The sequence below is a fragment of the Astyanax mexicanus genome, chromosome 6 (assembly GCF_023375975.1).
Source record: "Astyanax mexicanus isolate ESR-SI-001 chromosome 6, AstMex3_surface, whole genome shotgun sequence".
NCBI classification, from domain to species: domain Eukaryota; kingdom Metazoa; phylum Chordata; class Actinopteri; order Characiformes; family Acestrorhamphidae; genus Astyanax; species Astyanax mexicanus.
In genome coordinates this window covers 8,103,570-8,124,331 of record NC_064413.1, presented here as the reverse complement: position 1 = coordinate 8,124,331, position 20,762 = coordinate 8,103,570, and the positions used below count along the sequence as shown (strand labels likewise).

Below are 20,762 nucleotides of genomic sequence, written 5' to 3'. Positions count from 1 at the left end.
TCTAGGTTGTTTTTTTAGTCAGTGGTGCGCCTGTGTTTTTCTGTTGCCAAGATAGCAATTGAAAATCTGAAGTGCTGCTGTCTGTCTAGGTTGTTTTTTCAGTCAGTGGTGCACCTGTATTTTTCATTGCCAAGATAGCAATACTCCAAAAATGTACCTGAACACACCTCATTTTCAGATCATCACGCACATTTGTGTAGATTTATCCACAAGCACTGTTGCTATTTAAACGATGCAGGCAGAAAGTGTGAAAATAGATTGTGGTGAGGTGTAAGATAGCAACAAACATCACAATGCACCTTGTATAAAGTGTGTAGAAGGGGCCTATCTTAAGTTATTACACATAGTTTTAATAAATACAATGCCCAATGCTTGGCATTTTTTACATTTATTATATTTAATTTTTTGTTTTTTTGTCAAAATGGCGGAGGAATACTTGCAGTAATTAGTGTGACAGAAAATAGTCCTTCACAGATGCATTTGCTGTAAATATATATGTAAATCAAATGTATGTATGCTATGTTTGTTTTGATAAACAATATCTAGTTTAGTTCTAGTTATGAGATTTTTTTTTGGGTAAATCTACAATAATTCACAATTTTACAACAAACCCACACTCTGGCTGTGTTCATCTGCACTAAACACTAAATTATGATATTAAAAATTATGAAATATTTATATTAGTTTGGATTTTAATAAAAGGATCCATTTATATCCACTTCAGTATATCATGTCTCTTCATTTTTCAGCTCTGAAAATGAAAGAAAACAGGTAAAACAAGGTAAAATGTTAATTTTTTCCTTACCTGTAAACTTTGTTTCCAGTCACAAGTGCACAAATAAACCAGCGCAGTCGTTCCCCTCCCAGTCCATCCTTTATATCTGTCCTTTATCTTTCTGGAAAAAGAGCAGAAATGGCCCTCGGTCCTTATCCTCCCATCACTCCGCTCATCCTAGCTCTGTTTGTACATCTCTGCACCAATCTTTCACCATCTCTCTCTCTCTCTCTCTCTCTCTCTCTCTCCCTCTCTCTCTTTCCTTGGGAATTGGTGTCAGAGTCCAACCCCAGATTTTTGCGTAATCCCTCCTAAGTCCATCTGTTAGAGCTCGCTTTCCCTTTCTCCATCCTTTCTTTTCTTACACATCCATCCCTCGCTCCCTCCTGCGCACCCCCCACGCTGTAATTACAGCACAATGCTGGAGGAAATCACAGGCTGTCCTTTTCTCAATAATCCAAATATGTCCAGCTGGATCTGACACTGTAGGTATTTGTCTCTCCTGTGATTATTAATACACGTCCAGCCTGGCAATCCCACATCTACACACTCAGCCGACATGCTGGCCATGGCCTAAACCAGCATTAGAAAGATAAATGGATGGATGGATACAGTGGCTTCCGAAAGTATTCATCCCCCTTGAACATTTCCACATTTTGTCATGTAACAACCTAAAAAACAGACCTAAATGTTTTTTTATTGAGATTTTAAGTGATAGACCAACACAAAGTAGCACATAATTGTGAAGTGGAACGAAAAAATGGTACAAGTTTTTAAAAAAATAATTAGTCAAGTAAACATCTGAAAAGTGTGACGTGCAAAAGTATTCAGCCTCCGTTACTCTATAAAAAACTAAATAAAATCCAGTGCAATCAATCAATTGCCAATTAAATACACCTGTTCTGTGAAGGCCTCAATTGTTTATTAAAGAACACTAGTGAACAAACAGCATCGTGACTACCAAAGAACTCACCAGATTCAGAGCAGACCAGGTCAGAGATAAAGTTGTGGAGAAGTTTAACCCTTGTGTGGTGTTCCTATTTTTGTAACTCGTTTACTTTGTTACTTGTATTTTAATTCAGCAAAATGAAGCAATTCTACATTAAAATGCTTTACACATGCTCGCTTCACCTAAATTGCAAGCAATATAAACAGCTTACATGATTAATATTTGCCCTTTACCTTTCTTATGTTACATTTCTGTTATGTTCTTTTAAAAAGTGCTACTCTTCTTTTTTTATTAGTTTTTTAATAAAATGTAAAAGAAAATGAATTAAACTCAAGATATGAGTAGAAAATGTGTTTAGTTTCAAATTTACAAATGAAGCAATGTTTATAAGCCCTTGGCCAAACATACTGTATGTAATATAAATGTGTAGGGGGGGGGGGGGGGGGGGGTGTACAGTGTGTGTTTATCGAAAATGTGTTTTGATATATGTTTTTCACAAAAAATGAGCCAATGCCAATGAGTTTGAGTTAGAAAAAATCTTTTTTTCGTATCATTTGATGAAAAATGAAAATGGGTCCCACAGACCCGAACACCACACAAGGGTTAAAGCAGAGTTTGATTATAAAAACATATTCCAAGCTTTAAACAAACCAGGGAGCACTGTTCAATACATCTTCCAAAAATGAAAAAAAAAAAAAAAACATTAAAAATATATAATAACTGTTTATTTTTGTGGAGAAAAGTCAAACGTTGCATTGCTTCATTGTTTATTGCTCATAATATGTCAAACCTTTAGCATTTGTGAAATTGAAGGATCTGGAAAAGACCTAGGTCTGCTTTTTGGGATAATTTTGAAGTAAAGTGCCTGATTGCTCACCAGATATGACTCTAGTGAGTGATGATTCATACGAAGGTGTTTTAGGGCCATTCTAAAAAAAAATAAAATAAATAAATAAAAGTATCTAAAATCGCAATATTATAAGATTAAAGCCTATTATCTAGTATTTTGAGGGAAATGTACAGTTAGTACATGCGATACATGCGATATTTTTGGGATTAATTGGATCAGACAATTTATTTAATAAACTGACTGGATTTGCTTGTATTTTTGTTGATCATTCTATTTATTTATTTTGCAAGATAGAAATAAGTCACAAAGCGGAGATTAAATACATTAATTTTGTACAATAGTTCCTATTAATTACCTAATAATTACAATAATTCCTATTAATTACCCTCCTACCCTCTCTCCCCCTTTCTCCCTCAACCATCCACATCCCCAGCCTGTCACTTGCCACCAGCACTCATGACAAAATGGTACTAAAGAAAAAGAAAATTAAAAATAATAATAAATCAACTCAATACAAAACAATTAAAAAAACAAGCAAGAAAAAAAAATAAAGAAAAAAGATTTATGTGATCTACCTGGGACATCAGATTGCCTAAACTATGACAGTAATGGTGTATTTTTTTTGCCAAAATAGAGAAATAAAGCAAAATCCACATTTAACCAGCGCTCAGATAAGGGTGGAGTGGAGCTTTTCCACTGAATCAGAATAAGACGTCTAGCTAAAAGGGTACAAAAGGCAAAAACATCAGAATATACAGCTGGAATAGTAGAGTCTTTAGGTGATACAGCAAACATAGCAATCAATGGACAAGGTTCAATTTTATTTCCAATTCTAATATAAAGAAAAAGAAGCTAAATATATACAATGCCAAAAAGATTTTAGAGCATGTTAAGTAATGTTTTTTTTTTTTTCAGTTAAGCTTAGCAAGTTTAACCTTTGTCCAGTAGACTCTAGTAACCAGTACTAACTGAATAAGGCTGTGTAGTGCAAATTGAGGAAGAATGTATGCAGTGAATTATCTTGTCCCAATCATCTTCCTCGAAAGTTAACTGTAGCTCCTGTTCCCTCCTGCCCATATAACTCTTTTAGCATTAGCCTCCAAAACATTGACTGGATATTCTAACAAATGCGGAAGAAATGAACTCTAGACAGCAGGTGTGTCAGACACCTCCTCCGACACGTGTGAATCAGCCACCACCTCTTTTAGGACCGTTGTGGATGTAGCACAGCCAGCACACTCATACCTCTTTTCCACCAACAAAGTGCTGGTGCCGGAGCCAGTTCCTGCGAACCTTTTAAGAACCGGCCCGTGTTTCCACTGCTTCAAGGAGTCACTCAAAACGTATGTGAACGTGGGCATCAACAGAGGTCGGGGGGCGATTTGAAAAAAACACAGCGGAACCCGAGCTCCTCTTGAAACTTGTGCTGCTGTTCCTTGGTGGACCACTTTTGATTCATTTTCATTCATTTAGCTGCTTCTGCTGCTCTTAGCTGTGAATGGAGGTGAGGTTTGTAAACAACTTTGCCCTGGAAACGCTTCAACGCCCCGCCCTTTGGCCGCTCGCATCACAGGTTTACTGGTTCCAGACCAGCAAGATTGTGGGGCCAGAACGGAACCGGCTTTTCTGGCCCAGAACCTGTGATTTTGTGATTCCACTGGCACCATGCCGATGGAAAAGTGCCCACAGAGGAAGGTGCAACGATTCAGTTACATCAGCTCACAGACAGTTTGTGCTGATCGACATCACCCTAGTAGTGACGAGGGGAAAGAGCGCCATCTACCCACCCAGAGAGAGCAAGAACAACAGTGCTCTCTCAGGGCTCTGGCAGCAGATGGCAAGCTGCATAACTGGGTTTCAAACCAGGGATCCCATGATCATAGTGGGGCAGCACTTAGCCCACTGGACTACTCTGCACCCCTTTTTACTGATGTTTAAAAGAGGAGTGCAGCCTCCTCAGGAACCAATAAAGCTGGTTCTGTTCCTTAGTGTACAGGATGATCTATGAAGCGTATCACATACCAAGAAACGAAAGACAAGAAACTGGCTTTCAATTTCCACAATAATTTATTTACATAAAGAAAACAACTCGCTACAAGAAATAATTAGCCATTAAAAATAAAAAACAACAAAATAATAAACACAAGACAGGCAGGTGCATTATTTATTATACATTGTTAACAAATATGATTCATCTCTGAACACAGATTCAGTCGATTAGCCAAGACATGTTTAAAACCCAGAAATATGATAAAAAAAAAAAACTCCTCACAAATCACCATATACACTCTTTACACCTCTTCAAAAACTGTGTGGGCGTGGTCATAATATTCTAAATCTGGGCTCAGAGATCAATCATTTTTTGTAGATCCACTTTTAGTGCTGTGAAGAACTTCTAAACAGATGGTTCTTTATTAAAGATCAGTTCTGTGTGTGTGTGTGTGTGTGTGTGTGTGTGTGTGTTGAAAGCTCATCATCCCCAGGCTTGACTCTTGCAATAATGCAGAACAAGTTTTCCGTCGCTGCCAAAACACTGAAACACAAGAGAATTAGAATAATATGTATTTTATTTTGTGAATTCTAGCTGTATTTATTAGTGGTGTTAAATGGTATTAATCACATTATCATGGGAATGTCGGCCTAATCTCAAAATATGCTTTGATTAATCACGATTCATCACATTTCACATCCTGAAACTTTTAATCATGAAAATAAATGGATCAATGTAAGATAATCAGATTCCTATTTTAGCTATATTAAAATATGTTTGTTTAATCATATTTCTTCAACTTAGAACAAAGATTGACATTTGTAAAGTATGTTTAAGAACAGTTGAATTTAAAAAGTCAAATCAATGCAAAATATGAAAAAAGGAAAAAAGAAAGATTCTTTTTGAGGAGACAACAGTTGGAATAAACAGTGTGTGTGAGAGAGGGGGAAAGAGAGGTGTAAGACAGACTAAGTTATGAGATTTAATAAATATCTCACTATAAATAAAAAAAATAATAATAATTTAGCTTCTAAACTCAGCAGTAGCGAATCTGTGTTTACAAAGCTAAATAAAATCACTAATAACGTCACCAGCCTCTATAAAACAAGTTAATTACAGGAGGAAGTTTTTGCCAAACAGCAAAATGATTCATTTGCAAAATGAATGCACTAAAGTGTACAGATTAATAAAGTGTGTTAATGCTAACAACACTATAATTTACACTAATTAAAAGAGGACACATAATGTACATACAGCCACTTTACTAACTCTTTATTAATTGATCTGTTTTAATACTTTATAGCTACAACCTTTTGTAATCTGGGCACAGAAAACTTTTACTGTTCTGAGAAGATTTTTGATCTGAAACCTGTTAAATCACAAATCATTAAGATGAAAAAGGGATACGGGTCAGAGTAATATTAATTTATTTATTTTTCTGATTGTTTGAGGCTAAATGCAAAAATAGAAAATTGTATGTAAAAAATCATTATTAGTTTAGTTTTTTTTTTTTATGTAGTGAAATACGTTTTTTTGATCTATTTTTCCAGTGTTTGTATTTCATCTCTGCATCTTACAACCGGATTTTCAGGAAACATGAAAAACTTTATCTTTTCTTTATTTTCAGTCTTTCCATTTTTGCATTTTGCAAGAATCATACCATCAGATTTGTGTTACAAACTTTTTTTTACAAGACACAAATATCGAGAGAAGATTTAACTTTTATTTTATTTTTTATTTTACTTTTATTTTTCTAGAAATTCTGTTTGCTAAAGACTGAAATAAAAAAATATATCATTAAAAAATTCTACTATACTGAATAGAAAAAAATAATGATTAAGTATTATACCGAATTTTCTATTTGCGAATTTAGCTTGATTTGGTCAGAAAATTAAACTGCTAAACGTTACACTGACTGATACCTGAAGCCTGTAGGGTGTTGTGTTGCAAAAAAGTCCCCAAAGTCATTTTGTATGTATTTTGTATGTATTTGTTCAGATTCCCCACGATTTTACCATTATCACTGTCTTGACTGCATATTAACTCAGAATACTACTACTAATAGTAATATTTATTTGTATAGCACCTTTCATATATACAGTACCAATGAACAGTTTGGACACACTTTTATTTCAGTGTTTTTTCATTATTTTAAAATGTTCTGCATTGTAGATTAATACTAAAGTCATCCAAACAAAAAACAAAAACGTGTTAAACAAACCAAAATACGGTAGCACCTCTTGCTTAGATGACAGCTTGGCACATCTTGGCACATCTCGATTTGAGTCATGTTTTATTTCTCATCATGTCGAGAACTACTCAAGTAAGTAACGAAAAAATTACTTTGAGAAATGAAGATCAGTCAAAGTGTACTCGCAAAGACCATAAAAAACTTTATGATGAAACTGGCTCTCATCAGGAACACCCCAGGAAATGAAGAGCAAGAGTTCCCGCTATTGTACAGGATAAATTTATCAGAGTTACCAGCCTCAGAAACCTCAAATTTACAGCATCCCAGATAAGAGATCCTAAATGCTTCTTCACAGAGATTTTGGTTTGTTTAACACTTTTAATGATTCCTACATGATTCCTTATGTGTTCCTTCATAGTCTGGATGACTTTAGCATGAGAGCTGGATACAGCCAAAGAGGCACATTTGTAATAAAACAAACTGGGTGCCCTCTACTGGTCTCTGCTTAGAATAACGTCATATGGCTTCACTGATTTGAATGAGCTTTAATAAAAAAAAAAAAAAAAAAATTAGGTTTATCTCTCATTCTTAGAAAACTCTACGCTTCAGCGACGTTGATGGAGCATTGCTGTGAGGAGCATTGGATTGCTTTCAGCCACACAAGATTGGGAGTAGAGAGAGATAGAAAGAGAGAAGGAAGGGTGAGGTCACAGAGAGAATCCAATTCAATATACAGTGTTTTTGCATTGTAGATTAATACTAAGGTCACTCAAACTATAAAGAAAAATATATGGAATTATTTAATAAACAAAAAAGTGTTAAACAAACTAGAATATGTTTTATATTTTAGATTTTTCAAAGTAGCACCTCTTGCTTAGATGACAGTTTTAAACATCTTGGCTGGATTCTCTCAGTCAGATTTAAGAGGTAGAGTCACCTGGAATTCAGGCTTTCAGTTAACAGCTGTGCTGAACTCATCAAGAGTTAATTACTTGAATTTCTTGTCTCTTAATAAAGTGTTTGAGAGCATCAGTTGTAAAGTTGTGAAGAGGTAGAGTTACAGGTATACAGTGAATAGCTCTATTTGAGTAATGTTCTAATCCATATTATGGCAAGAACCTCTCAACTAAGAAAGAAAAATGACTTTAAAGAATTAAGGTCAGTCAATCTGAAACATTTTAAGAAAGTTGAGTCTCAAAGACCATCAAAAACGTTATGATGAAACTGGCTCTCATCAGGATCTCCCCAGGAAAGGAAGAGCAAGAGTTACCTCTGTTTTACAGGATAAGTTCATCATAGTTACCAGCCTCAGAAACCACAAGTTAACAGCTCCCCAGATAAGAGCACCTAGTCTGTATGACTTTAGTATTCATTTACAATGTAGGAAAATAAATAAAGAAAAACAATGAATGAGAAGGTGTTCCCCAAGACTGAGGAACTCTGGAGCAAAGAAACACTCACCTCAAAAAGCACGCCCACTTCTTGGTCTGGTGATGGGGCGAACGACTGATTGACATATATGAACTGAAAGAAAAGGTGGAGCATAAGACAAGCACATTGTTATTCACAATTTTAAACCAATAAGCACTTATTAAACAGGCACTTTAATGATTTTCCAACCAGGACCAAGTCTCGTACCAGCTGCTCTCCAGGCTCGAGTTTAAGGAAGCGTGAGATGAACTGAGAGAGCGACTGCACCGTCCTCCCTTTCTCCACCGCCCACTTCTTCGTCTTCATAATGGGAGTGTCTCCCACCGCCTTCAAGAGTACGTCAACTAAAAAATGGAAAAACAAAATAGATAAGCATCTGACCAAGCAAATACAGCGGCCTGCAAAAGAATGCATACCCCTTCAAATGTTTCACATTTATCATCTTACAACTAGGGCTGCACGATATTGTTCTTTTTTGCTAATATATATCTCAATATTAAACAATGCAGGGCCCATGATGTCACCAGCCCCGCCTCCGCCAGCGCAGTGTCTCGCGCCAGAACTGATCAAGAGCTGATTCAGCACCGAGGACTCAAAACCAACACTAATCGGCCCTTTAATCAGGCATTTCAATGGCTTTTTAAAAGGTAAATATTAAAGAGCATTTTCTGGGATTAAAAGCGTTAATTCAGCTGTAACAGGAAATATCTGCGCTGCAAAACTGTGCTGAACTGAGGTACACAGCTTTCAACGTGTGCATTTACAAGCACATGCCTAGCCATGTGCTGTTACCTCGTGTTTACTCCAGCCCGAACTTCTCAGGCAGCAGCAGCCTGTCACTCACACAGACACAGAGACAACGCTGTGTATCTACTTCATGTGTCAAAAAACAAAACATTGCAACATGACGTGTTTGAATTAACCGCCTTAAGTAACATCACACGTCCTGCGATGTGACTATTATTGCACATGGGCACATCACAATGACGATGCTTAAGCGATATATCATGCAGCCCTACTTAAAACTAAAACTAAATTGTATTTTACTGAGATTTTAAGTTATAGACAAACACAAAGTAGCCATAATTGTAAAGCGGAACAATAACATATATTTGGTTTTAAAATTCTTATCAAATAAAAATCTAAAAAAAGTATGCATGCAAATGTATTCAGCCCCCTTTACTCTGAAACCCCTAAATAAAATCTAATTAAATAAATTGCCTTCAGAAATCACTTAACTAGTTAATAGAGTCCAGCTGTGCTTAATTTAGTAAAAGCAGGAGTAAGTAACAGATGTCGAACAGATAGACCAAGGAAAATCACATCAGATGATTACATAAACATTGTGTGTGCTATAAAGAAAGACCATAAAACAACTGTTAGTGACATCAGCAACAACCTCCAGCAACAACAAAAGTACAGAGGCTTCACCAGAAGGTGAAAAACACTAATAATGAGGTGAATAAGAAGACCAGGCTAAAACTGTGGGAAAGAGAGGGACTTATTAATCTTAATTGATGTACACTGCACTCATAAGTCTACAGAAACATTTTATCTGTCTGTCAGTTTAAATAAAGATCCAGCTAAACTGATTGGGAGATCCTTAATTCATTAGGCGTCATGATAATTACATGATCAACTTAACATACTATGAATAGACATGCCCTCAAATGTATTTGATCATTGTGATATTGATCGTCTATTGTGTTTATTTTTATGTTTGTTTACCTATAGAACAGTGAACAGTATTTAAGCCAGTGATGCTTCAATAACCAAAGCTTCAATAACGGTGCAGTAGATGAAGAATAAAGTATATATTTCCCAAAGTATGATTAATTAAATGTCTTGTCTTCAAAAAAAAAAAGAGTATAATTGCTTTGTTATGCTATTGTATTATCATTATGTAATTGGCATTTAAATGGTCTTAAATTGAAAATTATATTGTTTATCACCTGCCTAATTTTGTTTAAAGAATTATTGCACACTTTCTGTAAATCCTATAAACTTTATTTCACTTGTGTTTCTCTGCTATATGTAATATTTAACTGAAATAGCTGTTCCAAACAACCAATCATTTATAAAGGAAAATCTGAAAATGATCAGGGATCCCCTAACTTTATCATATCACTGTATCAGCAATGATATATCGTTCACAAAATATTGTTATTGTGACAGGCCTAAGCATCACAAAAGAATGCAAATGTTTATTGATATCAGTGGGTCACAGGCTTGAAGCAGTTATTGCAATCAAAGGACTGCAACTAAATATTCAGTCTTATTCACTTGAATCTATTTTAAATTCATCTGTTACAATTGTTTGTTGTTCATAAGAAAATAGGGTGGGTTCACACAAAGGGTGCTATCTTCTGAACTGTGCGTCAGATGCAGATGTAAATACTTGGAAATAAAAGCTGAAATATTGATTTTGTGTCTGATAATAATCTTTTAATATCAAACACAAATGTTTTCAGTCTACAGCAGAAATAAAGGGATTGGCCTAACTGTTCCAATACGTTTTGGAGGAGACTGTAGAACCTTTAAGAGAAATTAGTCTGAAATAGTCTCTAATTTAGAGGAATACAGTCAATTTTTAGGGTTTAATCACATTTCTCAAATAAGTTTGGACACTATTCTTTAAAAGCACAAGGTCTATCATGCTCTATCAAATCATATTAGGCTGAACAGATTGATTGCAGCACTCTCATAAAAACACACACATGCATTTTATCCTGACAGCCACGCACCTCGGGGTCAGCTGACAGTCTAAGCACTTCAGTGATTGGCTACAGGAGGCCGAATGCGTTATTTTATTGGCTCACAGCACTGTCAATCAAACAATCACGGAAGTACACCACTAAAAGCTTCAGCAGAGGCTGTTTACACAGAAGTTAAGCTGTTAATATAGCTGTATTTCTAAACACACGCCGTTTAAAATCAACTCAAAAGTGTAATTTACTCTTTTTCTTCTCCTCTGCGACCGCAGGGTCTGCTGAGTCCGCGCTGGGCTGCTGTGAGGAGCTTTCATCCCGCTGAGTTTGTGTAGGAGACTCCGCACTATCAGACATGTCTACACCGCCTAATCAACAGCGCGGCCTTCAAAATAAAAGTCCCACCATCATACTGACATGCAGCTCTAGAAAAAAAATAAGAGACCACTTCAGTTTTTGAAACAGTTGTTTTATACAATAAACTAATAACAACATTTTTCCAAATGTTCCAACATTTTTACAAATAAAGATTTTGTCATTTAGCGCATTTATTAACAGAAAATGAGAAATGGCTGAAATAAAAAAAAGTTAATAGTATAAAGTTCAGAAATCAATAGTTCAGAAAGAGTTCAGAAATCAATATTTTGTGGAATAAGCCTGGTTTTTAAACAGTTTTCATGCATCTTGGTATGTTCTGCACCTCCAGTCTTACACATTGCTTTTGAATAATTTTATGCCACTCCTGTTGCAAGAATTCAAGCAGTTCAGCTTGGTTTGATGAATGTGATCATCCATCTTCCTCTTGATTATATTCCAGAGTTTTTTTATTTGGTAAAATAAAAAAAAAATCATAATTTTAAGTAGTCTCTTTTTTTTTCTAGAGCTGTACATACATAAACACATACATATATACATAAAATATAATAAAATATATAAAACAAAAACAATTTCCCTGATTTAATTAATTGTAACTAATTCATCTGTTCTCTCAACATAATAAATAATATACTCACAATATATTGCCCCAATTATTAATTTGCAAACCATTCCCCTAATTTAATTAGTCATTCCTTAAAGTACAAAACTGGGGTGTGAAACATGATAACAAGAACCAACTTTTGTAGAATAGCCCACCACTATTCACCCCCAGCAATTCGAAATAGGCTTACAACATGCTTACAATGCTAATGATAGGGGCATAGCCCAGGCAAAGAACTCACTATTTTAACACCATAAACAAACTCAAAGTCTCTCTTTAATTGTGAGAAATGTGAATAAAAATATATTTTTAATTATTTAAATTCTATCAAAATTAGTTTGTATTATTCCATTTTTGGTACAAGATGAAAAAAAAATCTGGTAACATTTTTATTTATTTATTTTCTGAAAATAAAATTGTAAGAAATTGTAAAATAGGTGAAAACCTATTTCTTCTTTACTTTACCAAATGGACAAAATGAAATAATGAACCTTTCCGCCAAGTTTTCTGTTTTTAAATTTAGTCTGAAATATTTGCTTTAGGACAGACCTGAGCACACTGGCTCTAAATATAACACTACACTTAGAAATGCTGTAAATTCTGCAGCATTCTCAGCAGTAAATTTGCTGCACCCATAACAACAGAGACTTCGGACTGATAAATAACTGAAGTTGTGCATAAAGCAAAAATAGGAAAGAATTCCACCTAAAAAAGTCAACAGTTCCAACTCCTCAGTTCCTGAATGCTTATTAAACGTTGGTAAAAGGAAATGTTATTTATCCATTTGAAGATTAAATATCTTGTCTTTGTAGTGTATTCAATTGAATATACAGTACAGGCCAAAAGTTTGGACACACCTTCTCTTTTTCAGTACGTTTTCTTTATTTTTATGACTATTTACATTGAAGATTCTCACTGAAGGCATCAAAACTATGAATGAACACATGTGGAAGGTGAAATAGGTAAAAAAAAAAAGTTTATATTCTAGTTTCTTTAAAATAGCCACCCTTTGCTCTGATTACTGCTTTGCACACTCTTGGCATCATTCTCTCAATGAGCTTCAAGAGGTGGTCACCAGAAATGGTTTTCCAACAGTCTTGAAGGAAGGAGTTCCCAGAGGTGTTTATTAGCACTTGTTGGCCCAGCTCACCCCAAACTATCTGGATTGGGTTCAGGTCCGGTGACTGTGGAGGAAAGCTCATTTTTTGTTAAGTACATAAAACTCCACATGTGTTCGGTCATAGTTTTGATGCCTTCAGTGAGAATCTAGAATGTAAATAGTCATGAAAATAAAGAAAACGCATGAGAAGGAGTGTCCAAACTTTTGGCCTGTACTGTAGGTTGAAAAGGATTTGCAAATAATTGTATTCTGATTTTATCTATGTTTTACACAGTGTCCAAACTTGAGTGCTTGAGTGTAGTGTGGTCATGCTGTATTACAGTATGGAGATCAGTCCTGCAGTGCTAACGCTAATCCGGAAACGACCCTCTCTCTCTGTGTCAGTGTGTGTGAGTGTATGAGAGAGAAATAGTGAGAGGGTCTCTGGTGTTGAATGACATCACTCTGTGCTGAGCATATGGCCGGTATGGTCAGTATAGGCAGGCTGAAAGAAATGCTCGGGGAGTGAGATCACGGGGGTCTGTGCGGAATTCCTCCTCTCTGTTTTTTGCCCTCCGTTTCCTGTGCGGGCCTCAAGCAGCAGGATGTTTCAGGATGTGTGTGTTTGTGTGTTTTACTCACACTCGAAACCTTGAGCTCAGTGTACACACAGTTCAGAACACTCATAATCCTTCAGGAGATCAAGGCGTCCTTAAAGGATGGCTTCGCCATTTACAGTACAAACTTAAACCACACGCATTAAACTCAGTAGTGGAAGCTACACTGTAAATAGTGCTTTTAATGATAGAGTGACACCAGCAAGCTGGAATTCCCTACAGGAATCACTAAAACTTCACTCACTGGTGTCACTCAACCATTTAAATCTTTGCATAAATTTGTACAGTAAACAAAATGTAAGAAGAACCAAATCAAACAAATGAGAACAAAAAATTGACTTGGTCATTTCTTTATTGAGGTAAATGCTCCAATGTTACAGATCTCCTGGGCTGCCACCATTCGTAAATGAAAAAAAGGAATGGCCACCATGGATCTTCTGGGCTGTGATTACCACGGTCCCGACTACCGCAGCAGTGGTTTGTTTTGTTTTGTACATATGTTAATTTTTACATTTTATTATTACTATTTATTTTATTTATATTTTAATGCCCCCCCCTAAATTAGGCGAGAATCCCCTCACCTCTGCAAACATACAACAACAAAGCAGCACACAAATACTTATTTGACAGTTGGACTCTTTTATACTTCTTTGTATTAAATCATATGCCATAGCTTTACACGCCCCTCCCCAGAAGTGTAACTATGCATCGTGCAGATAGCTGCAGCAGTGATTGGTCCACTGAGCCGCCCACACATTCCTGCCTTCACGGTTTAAATTGCAGAATCCCTGTCAAGAGCACTCAGAAGTATAAATGCAGGCAGCTGTGTAGGGCACCTCCCTTGTTTTGGATAATCCAGTAACACATTAGCAACCAATACATACTGGCAACCTCTTTAAACAAAAGAAGAAAGAAATAAGCATTTTATTTTAAAGCCTTGTTGTAATTATTCCTGTAATATTGCCACATTTACCTGGATGCCAGTGTATAAGAGTCTGGCAACCCTGGTGGCTTGTCCTTGGCTCTGCTTTGTTCCGCTGTTCGTTATTTACCGGTAGTCCTGATACGCATGCAATTCAAACTATGATATTTATTGTAAAAATTATGATGCAATGTGGGATTTTATAGTGCCCTCAAAATCACAATCCACCTCCAACCTATGATTCAAACACAAATGACCAACATACTTTATAGCAGGTTTCCTATTATAGGGAGATTCGGGGGATCTGACACCCCTAATTAAGACCTGAACACTATTAATGTATATTATCACATGTTTTGTGTCTTCATTAAGGAAGTATCTGCAGAACCACTGCACTACGTGTATGTAGATGCTATCCAAATGTTTAAAAATCACTTTTTATTGTCTTCAGTAATAAATCATTAACATGGTGATGTTCAACTCCATGTCACGAGCACTCTGAAGTGTAAATGTGGGCGGCTGTGTAGGGCACTCCTCTTACTCTTCTTATAGATAATCCAGTTATTCGGCAAAATTTAGATTGGGCACCACACATCTTAGTAACACCTTAGCAACCAACACATACTGGCAACCTCTTTAAACACCTTTGCAACCACCTAGCAACACCTTTGCAACCAATAAGAGGATTAAAAGAGTTGATCCTGCTGTCTAAAATGTAATATTGTCATTGTTAACAGACAAGATTAATCTGAAAAAATTAACTTTTAATCTGGTAACTTTAACACTGTAACAAATAAATGTTTTGCATTATGGGCATATCACAGTTGTTAAATGTACTCAAATGTGTTTATTTGGGTTAACACTGAAATATTTATGATATTTAAATCATTTTTAATTTAAAATTAAAAATATACTTTGAGCGTGAAAATCAACTCAACTGTTAAACTGTGTATAGTGTAAATGTTCAAATACTGGAAAGCCGTCCTCCGTGGAGATGAGTAATCCAGGATGGTATGAGCTCACGGACGCTCCAGCACTTCCAGGCTTTGACTATTGTGTCCCCTCACTGTGAATCAGCTCCAGAAAGGAAGTGATGTCATAGCATAGCTTCAAACCTACAGACATCAGACACAAGGCAAAGGCTGCTGTAGCCTTAGAGGAACCCTCAGTTAGCATAGTGCTAATTATCACATTGCCTCATGCCAAAATTCAAGGGAGAGCAGTAGACAGCAAATTGATTAGTGTTGAAGTGTTTAACCCAGGAAATTACTTGGGAAAGCCCACACCTGTATAAGTTTTGAGGTTTTATCTTGTGAGTGAGTTTGACTGAATACTGGCCAGCTCATGGCAAGGCGATGTGAATGTTAGTGGGTGCAGATGGATGGGACGTTCCATGCAAGCTATCAACATGCATAGGGCATGTATGTGTGTCTTTGCTATCATAACAATGGGAGTAGTAAGCCCCTCGAAACAAGCAAAAGATATGTACTAATAATCTGTATCAATCATGGATGTGTTTCAGGCATAACGTGCAATAAATTAATCAGTTTGTCACTTGCCATTCCCTTAAATATCCAGGGGTGAGTAACAAAAGTAATGCAATAGTTACTTTTACTGGTAACTAGTTACTTTTATAATGGAGTAACTCAGTTAATAGCTAAGTTACTTTTTTAGAGAAGTAACTAGTAACTATAACTAATTACTTTTTAAAAGTAACGTGCCCAACACTACTTACATCTGCCTCTTTTGTTGAGTTGCCTCAGACAGTAGGTACAGATCCCTCCCTCAGACAAAGTCTGCTGGCTAATTCTGCTGTGTACTGTCTGAGGTTCTTAACCAAAATGACAGAATACAAAAGCACACAAAAACAGCAATGGTGTTCTCGGGTCAGTGTGACCCGGTTCATGTTTAATTATCCAAAAAGATGTCTGAAACCAAACAAATCCTAGTAAGCAGTGTAAATCTTTCATAACTAACTCCATTGCTAATTATTCTATAAATATTTAGTGCAATGGTCGTCCTTACCTCTAAAAGGTAATGCTTCAATTAGAATAATTCACTTGATTTTCCTAAAAAAAAATACATGTTTACTTTTTTACTTTTAAAAGACAAACATAAAAAATGCAAAGGTTTTACATAACATTGAAACATAACATTGCAATTTTTATTTTGTTTGTGTTTTTTGTAGGGGGTGGTTACAAATATGTGAGATGAGCCATTTTCATATTATATGTTAATTATACTAATTAAAGCAAGCAGAATACCTTAAAACGGGTCAATTTGACCCATGACAAAACAGGAGGGTTAAACAAACTCTTTGTTTAATGTTTACATCCCATGGTCCTACTAATTCTTGAATTTTTTTAGTCAACAGCACTTGTTTTATCTGAGGTCAGACCATCAATGTCAGACAAAGCAAGACATCATAGAGGAGAGTTCACATGCCTGCATTTCCGTATACTTAAATAAGCTATGAAGACAATGTGGAAAGGCTGGAAACGCCAGAAAGCTTTAGTAATAATTATTGTTGGCAATCACCCTCATTAACTGGGCTGTTGTGCAGATGTAGAAGCATGAAGAAACAAGTTCTCCTGACCTGCCCTGCTATTACACCGAGATCTGCTCACACTGTCGGGTTTGGCCTTGTTTACTATCATAGCTAGATATTTTTTTTAAAGCTTTAAAAAAATTCTGAATTCTGAATCAGCCAGGCCTCAATCAACCCCTACTCCCTCATAAGTATTGAACTATATTGGTAAAGAGTATTTAGTTTAGTAGTGGTGGTGAAAACACAAGTCAATTCAGACACTCCCTCATTATTTACAAGCGTAAACACCAGACACATACACAAGTGATTGGCTTTACTGAATTTAAAACAATGTATACAAATGAGCTGAATTCTGAATTAAAGTTAATTAAGCAGTATCCAATTTATCTGGTCAATTTAAAGTAACAACCTTTCTGGGCAATTATTAGAGTATTGATTTTTTCTGGGCAATTTAGAGGATCCAATTTTTCTAGACAATTTTTAAAGTATCCAATTCTTTGGCCAATTTTTAAAGTATGATCTCCATGTTTTTGGAATGATCATGAAGTAGTATCTGTTATGCTGTTTAGAAACATAAGACTCACATTGTTAACTTATAAAGGGTCACATGCCATATCATAAAAAGGTATTAAACACAAATAATACAATAATGTAGTTAAAAGCATTTAAATCTTATTGTTTTTAATTACTGATCTGTACATATTTAAGACATAAGCATTTTATTTTGACGCCATGTTGTAATAAATACCAGTAATATTGCCACATTTACCTGGATGCCAGAGTAAGAGTCTAATTAAGAACTGAACACTCATATTAATGTATCACATGTTTTGTGTCTTCATTAGGAAAGCATCTGCAGAAGCCACTGTGCTAAGTGTATGTAGCTGCTATCCAAATGTTTAAAATTTACTTTTTTATTTTCTTCAGTAATAAATCACTTACATGGTGATGTTAAACTTTTTAAGAGAACACATTTTATCTCTTTTTAAACAAGTTCGAATAGGTCTATAGGCTATATAAAACATGTTCATGAAGAATCTTAACACAAAATCTCTCTCACATAAAGAGATCTCATCAGTTCTATTCTTGCCAGATTCAGTCTTTTTCTGAATGGAGAAGGGCTCTGTCATTTTTATGCAAATAGGCATTTGCTGGCCATGCCCTGTATGTTCTGAGATATGTGTTTATTTAGATAAATGAGATTCAGTTGTGGCTCCACTGGTGTAGGTTCATCCTCTTGGTGTTGGGATGAACGTTTGATAAGGGTGTCCACTGGTGCGCTGCTACTTAATGAGAGAATTGCTGCTTGTCTGGCAGTCTTTCACACCAACTTGTTTCTTTTTTCAGAAAATGACAATATACAAAAGGAAACTCTATGGAGTACAATCATGGTAACATATGATCTATAGATTGTTGAATTAACTCTAAAATATTATATAAATTGTTTACACTGTAGTAAGTGTGATTACATTTTTCTGTATATTATAACCATTTAACAACACTTTGCTCTTATTATTGAATGTGTGCTCATTTTCTCAAAAGTTTTATTATTTACTCAGTGAAATTTTCCTGTTTTGAACTATATATTGTCACAAAACAGTATTGTATAATTACAGTACTTACCGCTTTATCCACCCGGAAACAAGTGCATTGTTATTGTGCTGCTGATTCGACCTGTATTTGCACTGTAGTCAAGGTGCCGCCTGGTTTATATTACCAGAACTATAAAGAAATACGAGCTGATTAGTTTCTCTGGAAGGAGAGTGTTCTCACTAGAAGACATCAAATGACTTGAGTGATGGATTTACCTGTCAGGCCTGAATTAAGGGAGAACTGAATACAACATTGCTAGAATTCCACTTTCAGCAGTCTGATTTAATTGTTCTGCTCAGGTTGTAGGTTTGGAAGAATGCTTTATTGTTTAGTAAATCAATATAACATGTATTTTATGCCTTAGCATAACACTGTGTAACAATAATACAAATAATTATTCAATATTTATATACAATATCAAGCTATTTAAACCTCAGTGTCCAAGAATACCCTGTCCATCCGCCTCCCTGTCCCCCTATCTCTCTGTAAGTGCGTTGTAAAAGTTGTTTAAGTTGGGAAAGTTGCGAAAGCAGTGCATGACATGGTAATGTATCAGCATATATAGTGGGGCAGTGTATAATGTGATAATATGTAATATGGGATACTGGTATATAGTAAAACAGGACTTTCTCTTTTGCTCTCTCTCTCTCTCTCTCTTTTTTTTCTGTAACTGAGTTGTGAATGTTGTTTAAGTTTGGAAAGTTGTGAAAGCCATGAAATTGGGCTTAATAGAGAAGTGAAAAGAGCTGGAGTTTAATCTCTCTCATTCTCTCCTTTTCCCTCTCACAGTCTTTTCATGTCTCCCCCTATCTTCCCCCTCTCCTTTTTCCCACTCTCTTACCCACCTCTCTCTGTATTTTTTCCTCCATCTTTCCCTCTCTGCCTGTCTCTATTTTCTGCTCTCTCTATTTCTCTGTAAGTGAGTTGTGGAAGTTGTTTTAGTTAGGAAAGCTGCGAAAGCAGCACATGATATGGTAATATAGAAAAGTATATAGCGGGGCACTATATAATGTGATAATATGGAATTGGGAAGAATGGAGGAATGAAAACAGCTGAAATCTCTCTTTCTCTCACTCTGTCTTCCTCTCTATCTATTAGTTTTGTAAAAATAAAAATAATTTTTTAAAGCGTGGAATTGGGAAGAATGGAGGAATCAAAATAGCTGGAGACTTTCTCTCTGTAAAAGTGAGTTGTGAAAGTTGGGAAATTTGTGAAAGCATGGAACTAGGCTAAATAGGGGAATGAAAACAGCTGAAGTCTCTCCCTCTCTCTCTGTGAGTTGTAAAAGTTGAGAAATTTGTAAAAGCGTAAAATTGGGGAGAACAGAGTAATGAAAACATCTGGAATCTCTCTCTCTCTCTGTAAGTAAATTGTAAAAGTTGGAAAAGTTGTGAAAGCATGGAATTGGGATAAATGGAGGAATGAAAACAGCTGGAGTCTCTCTCTCTCTCTCTCTCTCTCTCTCTCTCTGAAAGTGATTTGTAAAATTAGGGAAATTTGTTAAAGCATGAAAAATGGAAGAATTAAAACAGCTGGAGTCTTTCTTTCTCTGTAAGTGAATTGTTCAAGTTGGGAAATTTGTGAAAGTGTGGAACTAAGAAGAATGGAGAAATTAAACAGCTGGACTCTCTCTCTCTCTGTCTCTCTCTCTCTAAGTTAATTGTGAAAGTTTTGAAAGCTTGGAATTGGGAAGAACAGAGGAATAAAAACAGCTGAAGTTTCCTCTTTCTCTTTCTCTCTCCCTTTTTATCCTGTTATAAAAGTTGGGAAAGTAGTGAAAGTGTGAAATTTGGAAGAAAGGAGGAATGAAAACAGCTGTAGACTGTCTCTCTCTCTCTCTCTCTCTCTGTAATTGAGTTGTGAAAGTTGGGAAAGCGTAAAATTGGGAAGAATGGAGGAATTAAAACAGCTAGGGACTTTCTTTCTCTCTGTGTAAGTGAGTTGTGAAAGTTGGGAACTTTTTAAAAGCGTAGAATTGGGAAGAATGTACGAATGAAAACAGCTGGAGTCTCTCTCTCTCTCTCTCTTTCTCTCTCTCTCTATCTATCTCTCTCTCTCTCTCTGTTGAATAGCAGAGCTCACCCCAATAAAGTGGCGTCACTTCCTTGCC

The 20,762-nt window shown here is 35.8% G+C and overlaps 1 protein-coding gene across 1 annotated transcript; it reads right to left on the bottom strand.

Annotated features, from left to right (window-relative positions):
* Positions 1 to 4,622: 4,622 nt before the first annotated feature.
* atg12 (ATG12 autophagy related 12 homolog (S. cerevisiae)) lies at positions 4,623 to 11,278 on the bottom strand. Its single transcript, XM_049480615.1, has 4 exons — positions 11,143 to 11,278; positions 8,394 to 8,530; positions 8,217 to 8,279; positions 4,623 to 5,107 (listed from the first exon to the last, which is right to left on the bottom strand). The coding sequence occupies exons 1-4, from the start codon at positions 11,249 to 11,251 to the stop codon at positions 5,048 to 5,050; spliced, it is 369 nt and encodes a 122-aa protein (XP_049336572.1). The 5' UTR covers positions 11,252 to 11,278; the 3' UTR covers positions 4,623 to 5,047.
* Positions 11,279 to 20,762: the final 9,484 nt, after the last annotated feature.